The 16,150-nt window shown below is 37.1% G+C and overlaps 1 protein-coding gene across 1 annotated transcript in view; it reads left to right on the forward strand.

The window, feature by feature from the left end:
• Window positions 1-16,150, forward strand: part of Phb1 (prohibitin 1) — a 45,385-nt gene that overhangs the window by 12,596 nt on the left and 16,639 nt on the right. The window contains exons 2-4 of the mRNA XM_081759995.1: window positions 7,358-7,461; window positions 10,791-10,952; window positions 14,901-15,043. Of these exons, the coding sequence (XP_081616121.1) occupies window positions 7,374-7,461; window positions 10,791-10,952; window positions 14,901-15,043 (393 nt within the window). The 5' untranslated portion in view covers window positions 7,358-7,373. The remainder of the gene's footprint in view (window positions 1-7,357; window positions 7,462-10,790; window positions 10,953-14,900; window positions 15,044-16,150) is intronic.

The raw sequence follows: 16,150 nt of genomic DNA on the forward strand, positions 1-16,150 counted from the left end.
GACTCATCGGCTTTGCACTATCGTAACTCCATCAGTTACACTTCTTCCTTTTAGTTACCATTGAACACAGGTTGCTGCTTGTTTATTGGGATGACATTTAGTATTTCCTCCAAATCCAGACTTAAGATAGTATTTTGTGCCATATACTATGTTTTGCGCTATCCTCGTTTATGTGTATACCCACCGGCGCTGACGCGCCTTTTACCTTACGGACTCAACTCCTCGCTGCCGTTCAGGCATCCCCTGTTGAGGTCCTGCCCTGACTCGGCTTTTTAGTGGCCACTTAGCACAAGTAGGTTAGTGTCGTTTGCACAATACCTTTTATCACGTGCATACACATAAAGTCTTCTTGAAGTGAATCTGGACAGAGTAATGCAAGTCCACACCCCCAATCGATGAATCCGTAACCGATACTTGAGCCAGAGTCACTATCAGGTGATTTGGGTTAGAAACTAAATCATACCCGTTTATTGTATTGGAGTATGTTTTGCACGCTGAAGCCCTCCTATAAGCCCTCCTGAATGCAACTCGTCCGCTAAGGAACAATTTCGTGGTGAACGAAATGCAGGAATAAGAAAGTTACGTATGTACCACTAAAATAAGATAGTACGACAATTTCTTGCTTGTATTTCTCCCTTTGCACAGGAAAAACACACACACACAAAATGCGTACCTATCACTTGCAAATAGGTAAAGTTTATGTGGTTGATTGCTTGTAGTTCTCCGTCCCTCTTCATAACGACGGCTATATGAGAGAGGAAGTATTACTTGAAAGTGAAATCCGTACCGCTGCTCGGCATACGTGGATTTTGTATCTGAGAGAAGTACCTCTTTCGGTAAGCGAACTAAAAGAATTCATTAAATTGTGCTTTGGCATGTTGACATACTAGTGCAAGGGATTTTTTAGAAACTTTTTTCATGCTGTAGACCTAATTGGTGAATTTATTTCGTAAATACTTAATGCATCTGCCCATATTTTCGTGGTGTATGTCCAAATAATTTCAGATTAATAATATGTGTTTAAACTAATCTGCCATAAAAACGACTGATCATGCAAGAAACAAGGAGCAACCTGTGCTAGGTGGTCAAAATAAGAATTGTATCTGTTTCCGAAAGGTAAGGCGAAGCTATTGGACCCGTGGGAGGCAGAGTGTATGTGTAAAATATATTATACGAAAAACACGCATCAGTCTGTACTAGCTCGGAACTACAAGCAGTAGTTCGATCGTGCTCGTTTATTGTGTATATATAAGACCTTAATGTGATATACGGAATGTTTTAACGTGTGACATACAGGAAATAAGTGTCTCGACAAAGATACATTGTTGTAAAGACACTGGTAACCCTGCTCGTATAAACATAAAATACAGCTTTCCTACATTGTTCTCTGCTGGTGGAAATTATCCAATAGGCTACAGTTCTTTTTGATATACACTAACTCATTTTAACAGTAAAATTGTCATTTTAATGACGAACTATTTTAAATCTGCACGTGCAACTCTTTCGGAGTTACCGTTGGATATAAATCCTGTTTCACAAAAAGCTGATAATTTAACGTACAAATTTTAACTGTTTTTAAAACAAACGTGTTTCTCGAGTTGTATTTTCCTATATAATTCGCCAAATGGTGTAATTCGTCACGTTCATTTATAATCGGTTCTCTTAATAGGTTGGTCGGTTTTATTTGAATAATTCCGTTGAAAAATGTGTATTTCAGTAGTCTGAATGAAGATTTGTAGTGCATGTTCCGAAGTTTAAATACGTATCGTGATAGTTCAAACAGTTTGTAGACCGGATTTCGGGGACTAACCCACGTTTTGTTGCCTTCATCCATTATTACATCGTCAGTTATTGGTAATTATCATTCTTCTATGGTCACTTGTAAATCACACTGGTCACCAGATGTAAATATTGAATTTTTGAGGCACGCCTACGAGATTCTTTTAATTAGGCCTTTGTAATTGACTTTCGGGCCATTTCATGTGAAATCAACCAAGCCCAAAATCTCATGGTGTTAGATTTAGATGAAGCTTGGTGTACATGTAGACTCCTATGAGGGATGATCATGCACCAAATTGTAACCCTGTTACCCCTGCAGTTTCAGAGTACAGGGTGGTAAAAAATTCACAGATTTGATTATCATTATATTGCGAGCGGTGATAATGATTAGAAATAATGTAAGTAAAAGGCTAATAGTCACCGCAAGAAACAAACCTCATCACTAGGAAGTACTTTCGAAGAATATCGTCTTCATTGTCAGCCTAGGCACAATTCAAAAAGGATTTAAACCATAAAAAGAATTTTAAAAATATACGAAGTAAAAATCATCTTGTCACTATAATTAGACATATGTTAATAGTAATTCACTTGTCACTGTTCGCTATTTACTGTTTTTTTCTTTTTACATTATCTTCCAGACGGCGAAAATGAATAGCAAAAACATTGCTCCAAATAGCATTTATGTCACCTTTATCTGAATTGAGTGCCGGTTTCTCCTTATGAATGTAATAAGCTTTAATTTTCCGTTCAGTTGCAGTTTTTGCTTTTTCGATCAAACATGAATTAACAATGTTGTGGTTATTTTCTTTGAAATGTAATGCCAATCCAGATAACTGTTGTAAGCTAAGAAATTGGGACGTGCGAATGTGCTCAGCAATTCTGGTATAAATATTCCTTTTTTTTTTTTGCCTATATATGTTTGGTCACATTGACATTTAACCCTGTAGACGCCAGTATTTTGTTGGGGATCAGTAAAAAATGATTTAAAATTTGTAATGTATTTTTCTGTAGGTTTAGGAGGAATTTCGGAGTTTTTATGGTTTAAATCCTTTTTAAAGTGTGCCTAGGCTAACGATGAAGACGATATTCTTCGAAAATACTTCCTAGTGATGAGGTTTGTTTCTTGCGGTGACTATTAGCCTTTTACTTAAATTATTTCGCAAATTTGATGTTTTTGTTGAATCTTGTTAGTTTCAATTAATCATATCTCCCGTAAATATTGAACTAGAGAGAAAAATAATATACCATTTTGAAGAGGAAAGAATAGGCTACAAGATATGCCATTAACATTTATTTGAAAATCAAATATCATTTTTTGGGAAATCCCGGAAAAAATTTATCACTGATATCTCAGAGTGTCCATTTGATTTCCTTGAGATTGGGTACCAAGGTAGCTCCATATATCCGGCCTAAGTGTACCAAATGTCAACTTGGGCCAAGAATGGGCCTGGAATCTACAATGATTTTCGTGTGACCGTGTCGGCAGAGACATCTGGGGTGCCAATGTGGCAACTTGCCAATTTGTCAATACTGGTGAAGTAAGGTGTAAGAAATATTTAGCTATTACTAACCTGGTGAAAGTGATAAATTGTCATTGGTGCTTGTGTTGGAAGCAGTCTAGTGGCTTCTTCCATCTCTTTATTGCTGAGCGTATATGTACGGCTGAGCGTGCAGTAATGGGATCAACAAGAGAGATAATATCACAGGCAGGCAGTGAGAGCACATCTAGTATATCTGGATATACAAAGGAAGGTGCTGGTCCATGAGGTCTCAGAAAATACAGCTTTTGAATGCACATAGTTACAGGTAATGCTGCACATGGATCACGGGAGTATCCACTATTGATACTCGGAAATCTACTGTATAGTCACTGTAGTCACACTAGCTATGCTTGAACACTATATAGTCACTTGCAGCTAGACTTGTCCAGTCTAAAGCTAAGAGCTTACAGGCGTGCAGTGTCAATGTCCTCTGCATTTATATAGGTAACGAACCTTCCAGAATGTTTCAGACGGTTCGAGAACTATCTAGAATGTTCCAGATGATTCAAGAACCTTCCAGAATATTCCGGACGATTCTGAAACTTTCTAGAATGTGCAGATGATTCGAGAACCTTCCAGAATATTCACATATTTAGGTCGGTGCAATGTACTACGATTGATAATGGAATGTTCCAAATATTCCCCACAGGATTACCGAATTACTGATTGCATCAGAAAAACATTACTGCTTGGTCAGTTATACCTTACTTCAATAGTTCTGACAAATTGGCAAGTTGCCACATTGACACCCCGGGTGTCTCTCCCGACATGGTCACACGAAAATCATTGTAGATTCCAGGCCCAGGACCAAGTTGACATTTGGTACACTTATGCCGGACATATGGGGAAACCTTGGTACCCAATTTCAAGGAAATCAAATGGACACTTTCTGAGGTATCAGAGACAATTTTTTTTCCGGGATTTCCCGAAAAGTGATATTTGATTTTCAGATAAATATTTCTGACTTATCTTGTAGCCTATTCTTCCTCTTCAAAATGGTATATTATTTTTCTGTCTAGTTCAATATTTACGGGAGATATGACCAATTGAAGCTAACAAGGTTCCACAAAAAACATCAAATTTGTCCTTTTTTTTTTTTTTTTTTACCATCCTGTACTCTGAAACAACACGGAGTACAGGGCTAAAATTTGGTACGTGATTCTCTCAGAGGAGTCTACTTGTACTTCAGGTTTCATCAAATTCTGAGACGGCGAGGTTTTTTCCCCCCAAAAAAATTCGGTTGATTTCACATGGAATGGCTCTTTTTAAGATGAGAAAGAACAGTTTCAGTACTAATACTGGAGATGAATATGCGTGTAGTTAATGGTTATATGTTCAGAATCCTCCAATAATATAACTTGAAATGATTCTCGTATATTTTTATTTATTTATTTATCTACAAAAATGACGTAGTGCAGGGTTCTAAGCAGCTTCAGAATTAAATAAATCTATGGGAATATTGACGTTTCGTTGTATAGTTTAGGAAGCCTATAGAACAGAGAACATTGAACTATTGAAAGTCTAGATCGTACTGTATTAAAAAGATATGTGTTGCGTGGATGTCTAAAGGGAATTCGGAAATGTAATTCTGAGAATAGCGTTTCGGAACTGAGTTTGACCATGTGTGAATTTATACAGCTATTTGAGGTCACTAACTTTATGATGAGTGTCATGTAGTTGAATATTTAGTGTTTGTAAAAGTTTGTTATGTCATCACACGTGTGCGAGGTATTCTAAGGGGTACTGTTGCAAGGAAGAAGTTTAAAACACTCGTAAGCCGGGATAAGTTCTGCCTTTGTCCAGATAGGTGAACAATATTCCAATCAGGAGAAATTATTGTCTTGTAAAAAGTTGCTGTAAGGAAGAGATGTTCCGTTTTTCTGTTAATCTGTACAGAAGTCCTAGAAGACGCATCGAGTGCTTAGTGATAGCGTTTACATGTTCACATCCTTATGACTATTGACTCTTGTAATGGGCAAACCATTTATGTTGTATGAAGTGTGTACAATATTTTTCTTTAGGGAAAATGTCATGAATTTACTCTTATCGAGATTAACTTTTAGGAGGAAAGATTATCTATGTTGTTTTGAAGTAGCTCAGAGTCTTCTATACTGTCCACTTCTCAGAAGATTTTGCAGTCATCTGCAAATAATAAGAGTCTGCTGGAATTTGAGTTGAACCAACTACAGAGGTTGTTCAGCCTACGTTTGGCCGATTTCGTTCCTTCCCCCTCCCGGGCAGAATTTACTCACCCGACCTGGCTCGTGGCATCCTGCACTGTTGTGCAGTGACTTCCTGGGAACGGAGTTGTTTTTCCGCGCGGACGACAATTACGCACAAAACAGGACCATTGTTGTAAGTGTTGTGTTAAATTTGTTTCGAAGTGTGTGTGTTTCCGCTCTGTGACCAAAATACCGCCCAAACTAAGCCGGTTTTGGGTAGGCTATGTTGCGGCTGTTTATGACGCCCACTTTAGTGTTTCTGTCATTAGAAAACAGTGCAAGAAGAATGGTTGCAACATCAGTTTAAGTGGAATAAAAATGTTATTAAAAAGTACAAGGGCAACGAAGCTCCACCATTTGGATCACCAACGAGGTTGCCTAGGAAGCGGGAATGCACCAACTCCACCTCCACCATGCAGAGGAAACTTCGCAAATGGCAATGCAAGAAAATTCGCCAACACAAAGATGTATGGCTAATCGGCTTGACGTGTCTTTGGAGACTGTGAGCCGGACGTTACACCATTAAGTCAAGCTGGAAAAAGTCATGAAAGCTCGCGGCCATCTTCTCACGGATGCCCACCAAAAGGAACGAAAGTGAAAGTGTAACGCCCGGAAGCTGTACGAACGGCATCTGGCAAAACAAAGGTGGATTTACTTTACATCGTAACGCTCAATGAAGCATGGATTTACCTTTCCGACTGCGGCAAACCGAGAGCCATCAAATACCAAGAGAAAGGTGCCAAAAACTTAAGAAAGTGGGTCCGTGTCTGTAAAGAATCCTTCCCAAAAGGGTTCATGATCGTTACTGGCTACTGTTACCAAGGTAAACTGAAGATTCGTAGGGTGGCGAAGAACTGCAAAATAAATTCGCAGTATTTTCAGGAACAGATCATACGGCCGATCTACGAGCATGAGATTCCAACAATGTACGGAAATGACGCCAATCTGGTGCGCATTCACATGGACAAGGCCTCATCACATACCTCACGATCTTCCCTCGCATTCTAAAGGGAGATGGAGGAGGCAAATGGTATACAGGTGATACCTTTCAATGAGGTACCTGTTAAATCTCCAGATGCAAGTCTTATGGACTATTGTGGATTTGGATTGCTGAAGCCTGCTTTGGGAAAACGGCGTGTGTCAACTGGGAAAGACTTTGGAAAGCTGTACAAAGGGAATGGGACAAGATTCCCGTCTCAGTTCTTCAGAGAAGCCTATTACAGTGGAAATTACGCTGTCGGGCTATTGTTAGGAACCAACGGAAACACATCGAGCACTTATGGCCCTGGCGCCATGGATTCTTCTAAATTTTTTAGGTAAGTCGAAATTGGCCAAATGTAGACTGAACAACCTCTGTAGTCAAATCATTCATGTACGATATGAATAGGAGTGGTCCAAGTACATTTCCCTGTGCTGCGACTGTCTGAGTGCGACCTTGTAAGTAGCTATTCAACAAAGATAAGAGTGGTCTATAAACACTGAATTTATTGGAGATTTTGTGAAATTAGATAAGAATGGATAGTGGAATCGAAAGCATTAGATAAATCTAAATAGATGGTGTCAAGTTGTGCATTGTTGGAAATACTATTTACAGCTTAATTTTTTGAAATAAACATGCTGACAGATGTTCAGTTAGCTTTATTATTATTACTATTATGTTTTTTGTTAAGATTAACTGTGCGATTGGCTTTGGAACTTAATGAAGAATTTAACTTATTTTTCTATTCTATGCTTAAAACACTTTTTATATTTTCTTTTGTACTGATACGAAGTTTACTGATTTGTTAACAAGTAACTTTATGTTTCTACTTTCAGCCTTACGTGTAAAGAAATGGCGGCGCAGTTATTTAATAGAATTGGTCAAATTGGCCTTGGAGTTGCGGTAGTTGGGGGCGTCGTAAATTCAGCGTTGTACAATGGTAAGATTTTCGTCTTTAGTGTGCTTGCAAAGAAATTATTAAATTTGTATAATTGTAATGGTATACAGTCTGGTCAAAACATCCCCATTAAACCCTAATATATCAATCAACTAATCAACAAGTTCTGTTTCGAGGTTAGCAGACCATAAAAATTAAACGAAATGTGGAAAGAAAGAAATGTGTAATGCAATATATACGAAGGTAAGTAACAAATGAATGGGTACAGTAACTATTTAAAATGTCGTTCATGTGCCTGGATCAGACTCGTAAACGACGCGCCAGTCATAAAATGTATCACACCACCTTCATGTCTATGTCTGCCACTGCTTTTACTTTAGCAGATTGCAAGCGGTCCACAGTCATGTGAAGTTGAACATAAACCTTTTCTAAATAGGACCAGATCTTGTAGTCAAGAGAATTTAAGTGTACACTGGACGAGGACCATTTGTTGGTAGTGATGAATGCAGTTTTCCTCTCCTTCGTAGTCTTCAACTATGAACTGGTGCTGAGTCCTGTTGGAACATCCAAGGCTTATTTTTGAACATAGTGGTGCCACGGGGTTTCACCACTTTGTCGAGAATGTCCTCTAACACACTTTGGTCTCCGTTTTCACACTTTTTTGTGGGGGGAGAGGGGTAAAAATGGACGTCAGTGGAACGTAGGTTCGACACCCAGCCAAACCATCACTGATACGTGATGATGGCATCATTAGACTTGGGGAACTTGTTCACATGCTGCAGCACTGGTTGTAGCATACACTGTATCACTTCTGTTTGTTGAAGTGTTCTTCAAATGTGAAAATTTTCTTATCTGTGAACAAAATTTATCAATGTTTGTTTCCTGCGTATTGCTACAGGAGCAACTTCGATCTGTCACAACGCATTCTCATCAAGCGCTGATTTACCCGATAGCCTGTTCTGCGATAGTCATGCAGTCCTAAGTCTTCATTGATGATCGCAACATGGTCATTTTGCAGGGCCGTGAGTTTCTGCTTACAGACCGGATTTCGAGTGATTCTTGTCTTCACAAGAATCTTCTTTAATGACACTTTGTGTCCTAACAGAGCGAAGTGGCATTGCGAGGCTTATGTCGCTCTATGGTGCGAGAAACGAATTTCTGTGTACAGTTTCTGCAGTAACTTAAAGATAGTTATCGTTAGGTGTCCGCACTTGTGGAGGGCCAAAACTGCAACGCGATATTCTTCCTTTCCCCACTCCATCTTCACTGCAAGAAATAAAGGACAATAATGGTATGTAAGTTTAACCAACATTAAGGTTTCACAACAATGCTAGATTGTTTTGATACATCATTTCTAACTACTGCCATTTTTCGTACTTGTTTGGAACTAAACTTTTGACCATACTGTATAGATATGGGCATTCTTTTGTGTGTTCGAGAAGTTTATAAATTTAGTGACATCCAATTTACTATAAGAACAATTTATATTCTGGTAAATACTTATTGGGTATTTTATTTTATAAATTTATGTAAATTAGGAGTACACTATCACAGTAGTGGGGAAGTTATGCTGTAGTGTTCCCACCTAGTAGAAAATTTGGAAAAGTCAGGGCATTTCATGAAAAACGGAAAAACTCCGGAAAATAAAGAAAATTTGGCGCTTTTTTTGACGTTTCATTAATCATGCGCTCACAGAGAGGAAACGAAATTATGCACGTGCCTGGCAAGCGTCGGGAGTCAATATGACTATCGGCCTTCAGTAATACAGGCACGTTGCGCACATACAGCAGTCATAGCTCGTCTTTGTCGAAGAAAAATGGAGGTATCAAAGCAGCTTGTTCGAGTGTGTGTGTTATATGACTTTATAGTGGGCCTGTCAGCTGCCGCATATGCCACGAATTTGGAGAGAATACCGTGAACAGACGTACCCCCAGGCATTGGTTCCAGAAATTCTGTTCTGGAAATGTGAGCTTTTCGGATGAACCTCACAATGGACAGCCACATGTGTTGGGTGACAAGGCCCTGAAAGCAGCCGTCAAAGAGGACAGTGGTTTAACGTGCGATGAACTTGCAGAAAGATCCCATGTTTCCACAGAAAAGTCAGTCAGACTGCACTTGCATGGAATAGGGAAGTCATACAAGTTAAGCAAGTGAGTACTCACACGATTCTCTCATGTTAGAGAGATGGAACTCAATATATAAACTCTTCATTAAAAATAAGTTGACACTTAACAAGTGGGGGTATATTTTACTTTGGTTAGTCACCGATAAAAATGCTTAAAAAGAAAAATTAATATTACCACACATTACCTTTTTTTCGTCGGTGAATTTAGTCGCAAGATCGCAGTGACTGTACCTGCTCTTAGAGGGTGGGTAAATAATATTGTACTGCTACTGAATAACTGTCACATGTGAGAAACGCCTTATAGAAAACAACATAGATATCGGGAAATCTTGATTTCTTTTATTATAACATCATTTAATTAAAAAAAAAAAAATCTGAAACTTCCGAGATAACCAATTAAGAATAGGAACATCATTTAATTTTTTTTTAACCAAGCACAAGTGATATACATTTTAAAAATTCAATTTATAAATCAACAAAACTGACTTTTTACAAAAAGAAATAGTGATTTTTTCAACTCTGGTACCCGTTCCGTTTTTGTGAATGTTCTTAATTTGTATAGTCAGTTTATATAGTGCGTTCACGAAAGGAACGTTTGCCAAAGTACAGGTTAATATATCATTTTTTAATGTTTAATAACGAAAAAAGTTTGTTTTACTGTTTGTGCTTATGATGTTGGGTCACCCGTTTGTAATACTGAACTTGCTGCGATTCCGTATGGTATGAGTGGGTATGTATTTTTGTCTTACAAGAAATCTGTTTTCCCTTCTGCTTGAGCTTTAATATAATCTGTTGTGAAAAAGCAGGGAAGGAAAAGCAAGCTTTAGCAGAGAAGTTGCTAGTTGAAGATTCACAGGGTTGACAATGGTAATTATTTGTGAGGGAGTGTTTAAAAGCTAAGAACTTTACTAAGTTTTGTCATTGTACATATTATTTAGAAGTGTAGCGTAAACTCACGTGACGTAGCAGATTTACAATTTGGAAAATTATCTAATATTACTCAAGTTAAGTCAATATTAACGAGCAACTTGTTTGAAGGGTTTCGCGTTCGAATTTCACGGCTGCCCATTCTGTCTGTCTTTCTTTCTTCCTTTCTTTTTTTCTTTCTTTATTCTCAACTTTCCTCAGTCGTCGTTAAATATAGACTTTGAGTGAGGTGTTTCAAGAATTCCTTGTATGTTTCATTACAGTTGAATCTTATTTGAAACTTGGTTTAATAAGTAATGAAATATCTTTTACCTTTCAGTTGATGGTGGTCACCGTGCAGTTATTTTCGATAGGTTTGCTGGAGTGAAAAACCAAGTTGTTGGGGAAGGAACACACTTCTTTATTCCTTGGATCCAGAGACCTATTATCTTTGATATACGTTCAAGACCAAGGAATGTGCCTGTTGTTACAGGTAGTAAAGGTAAGTGTCATGAAAGATGAAAAAAGAATCATTCATTAATTCATTACATTGTCTAGACGTCTTCGTTAGTTATATGTAATACTTACTTCTATTAAATTATTTTTGTTTTAGACCTTATATTAGTGGCAATTCGAATTCTGACTCAAATCAAACATTGAATGGACCGATGTGAGCACGATTTGCTTTTAAGATTTTGATGGCATTACGCTAACTCTATGAAAAATTACTATTTCCTTTTAAAAAAAATAGTACGAGAAGAGTTGTATAAGAAGGTATGTACTATTTGGAAGGGAATTAAATTAGAAACTTCCTCACATCAAAGAATACAGAGGGATAACTAACGAGTTACCAGAATTATCACGTTGATCTTTCTTCTTCATCAGAAATATTTGTTTGTTTTGGTAAAGCCTCCACTTTCCCTGCCGCTTCCTGTGTCTTCGGGACTTATTTATGGACGTCGCTCTTCCTCGTACGTTCTTTATTTCTCTTTCTCTGCGTTCTTCTCGTTCAGTCTGCTCTTTTCGATATAGTTCCCTTTACCTGGAAGCGAGGTACTTCTTTTACAGCACGTTACATTATACATTTAAATGTTTTTTGGTCATTATTATTTTATTTTTATTTTTGACAAAATACAATTCCCTTCACCATCCAAACAATACAGATACATGAAATAAAACAAAAAAAGAAACATTTAGTCAATGTGAATATTCTTCTTCATTAGTCATTTTCTTTCTTGGGTCTTTTTCTTTTGTCTATGTCTTTCCTTATATTTTTGGTTTATTCCTATCCTATTTTTTCTTGTTTCGTTTCTCACTTTCAGATTTTTTTGTATTATTTCTCGGTGTGGTTTCTTCCTATATATGTGGATATCTTCATACACATTATATAAAGCTAGCTTGCTTCTTTGGGTTTCACCTGTTTCAATGTAGCTAACAGCTTTAACAAATTTGAACTGCTCACTTTTCACTTTATTTAAGTTTATTCACTATAAGTTCTTTAAATTTTCACCTGTTTTATTTTGATATATTTATTGTTACGATTTACACACTTAATGCTATTATTTGCTATGCTTTTCACACATTTTCATCCGATATTTTCACGAAATTCGCAGCTTCTTTTGGTTTTCACCTAATTATTCGAAAGAATTCACAGTTAAACCCAAAACCAAGTGCTATTGATCTGTACACACAACACTTCAGCAAAATAAACACTATTTACTAAAACATCTGACACTTCGGGGGCCGCGGTGGCTCAGTGGTAGAGCGTTCATCTCTGGTGCTTGGGGTCCCGGGTTCGATCCCAGCTCCCGCCAAGTGAACTTTGTGGCGGGCAAACACCGTATGCGTGGGTTTCCTCGGGGTTCTCCCGTTTCCTCCCACTTTCTTCATTCCACATTTCATTCATTACTCATCACCGTCTCCTTTAGCCTAACTGGCATAACCGTGGGACGTAAAACTCAAAGATTTCATTTCATTTTTACTAATACTTCCTAACGTTTTCCATTTCTTGATTATTATCAAAACTGTTTATTATTATTATTGTTTATTCTGAAACTTTATACCTTGTTTATTTAATCTTTTTAGTAGGCAGTCTTAATTGATAGTGTTGCTGTTTATTTTATCTATTTTTTTTCAGTCTCTTATATGTTTTCAAGTCTGTCAAAATTCTGTCTATGAACTATAATTTCCCTTATGTCCAATTCCTTGAGTGTGTTCCTTTCAGTTTTAATTTCTTTCGGTTCTATAAAGTTAACACAGCTATTCAAAATATGTTCTGGATCCTTAACCTCCCCATATTCACACATTTCGTTATTTTCGATATCTAGTCTTTTAAAGTGTGACTTAGAGGGATCATGTCCCGATAGATATTCAATAGTCTCTGTTTACATATGTCCAATTCTTTTTTGTATATTCAGAATTGGTGTATATATATATATTTTAATTTTTTGCTCTTTGATGTTTTTATCTTTTTTAAAAAAAAATTATTCTTAAAATGTCGAAGATTTTCGTTCGTCAGATTTATCCAAGACTCAACTGAGTTCTGGAATGTGCAAGGGAGTTTGCGAGTGTAGTGAGTCTTATGTTGGCGTGACAAACGCAGTATTTATTCAAGGACTAATAAAAGTATTAGACACACCACAAATTCAATAAACGACAATATATCAAGTTTTCTAAACATTTAAGAATGCCAAACTGTCATCTTACATTCAGAATTCTACATTCTTCATAAATTAACACAGAATGGAAATTATATGAATATATATATATATATATATATATATATATATATATATATATATATATATATATATATATATATATATATGAAATACAGTGATATTCCTTAAGATGTTGCTGTGCTGGTTGAGATGGTCAAGAAGTGCCAACAATCAGAGTGCAGAGCGCCCAGGAAGTAAACATTTCTATAGAACGATCCCATTACATAATGTATTGATCTGCAGGAAAATGTATTCAACATAAATACCGCAATTGTTATCCGAGAAAAAAAATACGCGAGTGGGTATGGCTCTGTTTCAACTCCAACGTTATATGGAGGGAAATACATTCTTGAAATGAATCATGTGTGATGAGGCAGGTTCACGTCACGACCCCAACTATTTTCCATTCTTTGCTTACATAGAGACATCTATCGTCACTTTCTTCCAAGAAGTTGAAGAGCACTGTACCTCAGTGTAAAATCATTGTCACGGCCTATAGAAGTATACTGTTTATCGGCTTTTTGAAACATGGTTCGCGGTGGCTCAGTGGTAGTGCTCATCTTTGGCGTGTGGGGTTCCTGGTTTGATCCTAGCTCCCGCCAAGCGAGCTTTGTTGTGGATAAATACCGTGTGCTTGGGTTTCCTCAGGGTTCTCCACTTCCATCATTTCACCATTATCATTCTTCTCACCATACCGTCTCCTGTAGCCTCCATGCATATACGTCGGACGTAAAACTAAAAATTAAATAAATTTTGAAATGTAACGAAAATGCAGAGACCAGCAAATAGTGTCATAGATCACCACGTTACACTGTACCATTCGAAGGAAGCAGCAGGGTGTACTGTCGGACGGTGACATTCTTTTGTGCGACAATGCTCATCCACGTGTTGCAAATATCAGCAAGTATCGCCAAGGACTGGCTGTGTGTTACTGCTGAGAGATACTGGACCACCCACCGTACGGTCCCGACTTAGCCCCTAGCGGCCTTCATTTGTTTGGCTCCCTTATGCGCCATTTCGGTAGACATCTGCAAACAGAATAGGAAGCGCTTAATGTGACAATATGGCTCAGTAATCGTTTCTTCCAGTTTTTCTACGGTAAATCTTTACATTGCCAGAGCGGTGGAACACTTGCCTTGACCGTCAAGTTGATTATGTAGGTCGTTAATAAACATGACATTCTCAATGTGAAAACATGTATTTTGTATCAATATATTGGTTTCTTCCCATGCAGACAGTACATATTATATTTTTCAAACAAACAGATCTTCTTTGTATATTTGTGCTGCTTCCTTTTTGTGTGTTTTGAAACTCGCTGATAAAGTAAGTATTATGTATTCTCCCAGTTACTTAACGCTTACCAGAATATTCACTCCCTAGATTTCACTCACTCTGTAGTTTGTTCTTATCAAAAGAAATTTGGTTTTGTTGTCTAAAAATTGTAAATAGTTGATTTTTAATACAGAGCACTATTTACATATTTTTGAATCATAAAATAAGACTGTATTATACTTATTTCCTGTAATGAAATTTAAATACACCATGGTTAATTATGAAGTTCTGATTTTAAGTCGAAATATTGAATAGATTACATTTACTTATTACACAGAAAATACTGTATAGTGATATAAAGCTGTTTTATGCCATATTTCAGTTTGCGTTTGTTTCATAAACGTTAAGTATAATGTTTATGTATAACTAAATATGTAATATTGATGATCTCTTTTCAGATTTACAAAATGTAAACATTACATTACGTATATTGTTTAGACCAATCCCCGATCAGTTGCCACGGATTTATACTATTCTAGGTGTAGATTATGATGAACGAGTTTTGCCATCTATTACTACTGAAGTTCTAAAAGCTGTTGTAGTGAGTATATTAGTATTTTAGTAGTATAGATTGCGAGCAGTACTAACAATCACAATAGCAAGCAAAAGATAACGCTTCATATTGACCACTATAACACGAAACCGCAGCACTTACGAGGGACATGGCTGGCTCTCATGTTCAGCTGACTCGAGTTTGAAAAGGTTAAGAAGGTAACAGTACGTAGGAAGGTGAAAGGATAAAAATGGTTATTCGAAGTAAACAGACCACTTCACGTTCGCAGACACTATGGCGAATTGAACGTACTTTAAACACTATGAAGATAGTCGCTGCTCAGTTATTGTTCCTCTTCCCTCGCAACTAGCGGCAGTACTTAGTGAAACTGTCATTTCATATTTGATTAATTTCCCCTTTGAGTTCAGGGTTATATTTCTGAATGTAAAGACTTCTTAATTTTATGTTCAGTCGTAGTTTTGGGTTTTTCCATTACGCGCACATTAACAGTGTCATGATCATGAATGTACCATATTTCTAAGGTATATCTCGTTTAACTTTTTTTTTTAAAGGATCAGTCGAAAATTAGGGTATCGTTCGCATAGCGAAAATACCTAATGTGGGGAAATCTAGGTAGAATACCAGTTTCAAATGTTTCCAAAACCAGTTGGAAATTAATGGTGAAAAGGTGCTGCCCATAGCTAATCCATCATAGTGCCGGAAAACTGACTAAATTGAAAAATATTGTTTGAGGCAGATGGCAGTTAACTGTGAAAAGTTTTATGTGGGTTCGCTTTTAGTTTGAGTAGAGTGAGTTCCAAGGCGTGTAGAGCTGTCCACCAATATTGAGGAATATACTTAGGTAATTCCACCGACGTCAAACAAAGCCAAATGTATTGAATCAGCAGCTACAAACAAGTTCAAAATGGTTTTGATTTCGAAACTGTTTTTGGTAGTATATTTAAGCTGTATATTGAATGATTCAAGTTTATGCTATATTCATTTTGACAGCAGGTAAGTGCGATTGTGAAAACCAGCCTTACACTCAATAACCAACCAGGATTACCACGGAGAAATGGATTGGTTATCTCTTTGGTTTCGCATGTTTATGCAATATTCAGAAATATAGTATTAATGCTTTAAAAGTTTTCCCAA

This window comes from Thermobia domestica, chromosome 1 (genome assembly GCF_964235325.1).
Source record: "Thermobia domestica chromosome 1, izTheDome1.hap1.1, whole genome shotgun sequence".
NCBI lineage: Eukaryota > Metazoa > Arthropoda > Insecta > Zygentoma > Lepismatidae > Thermobia > Thermobia domestica.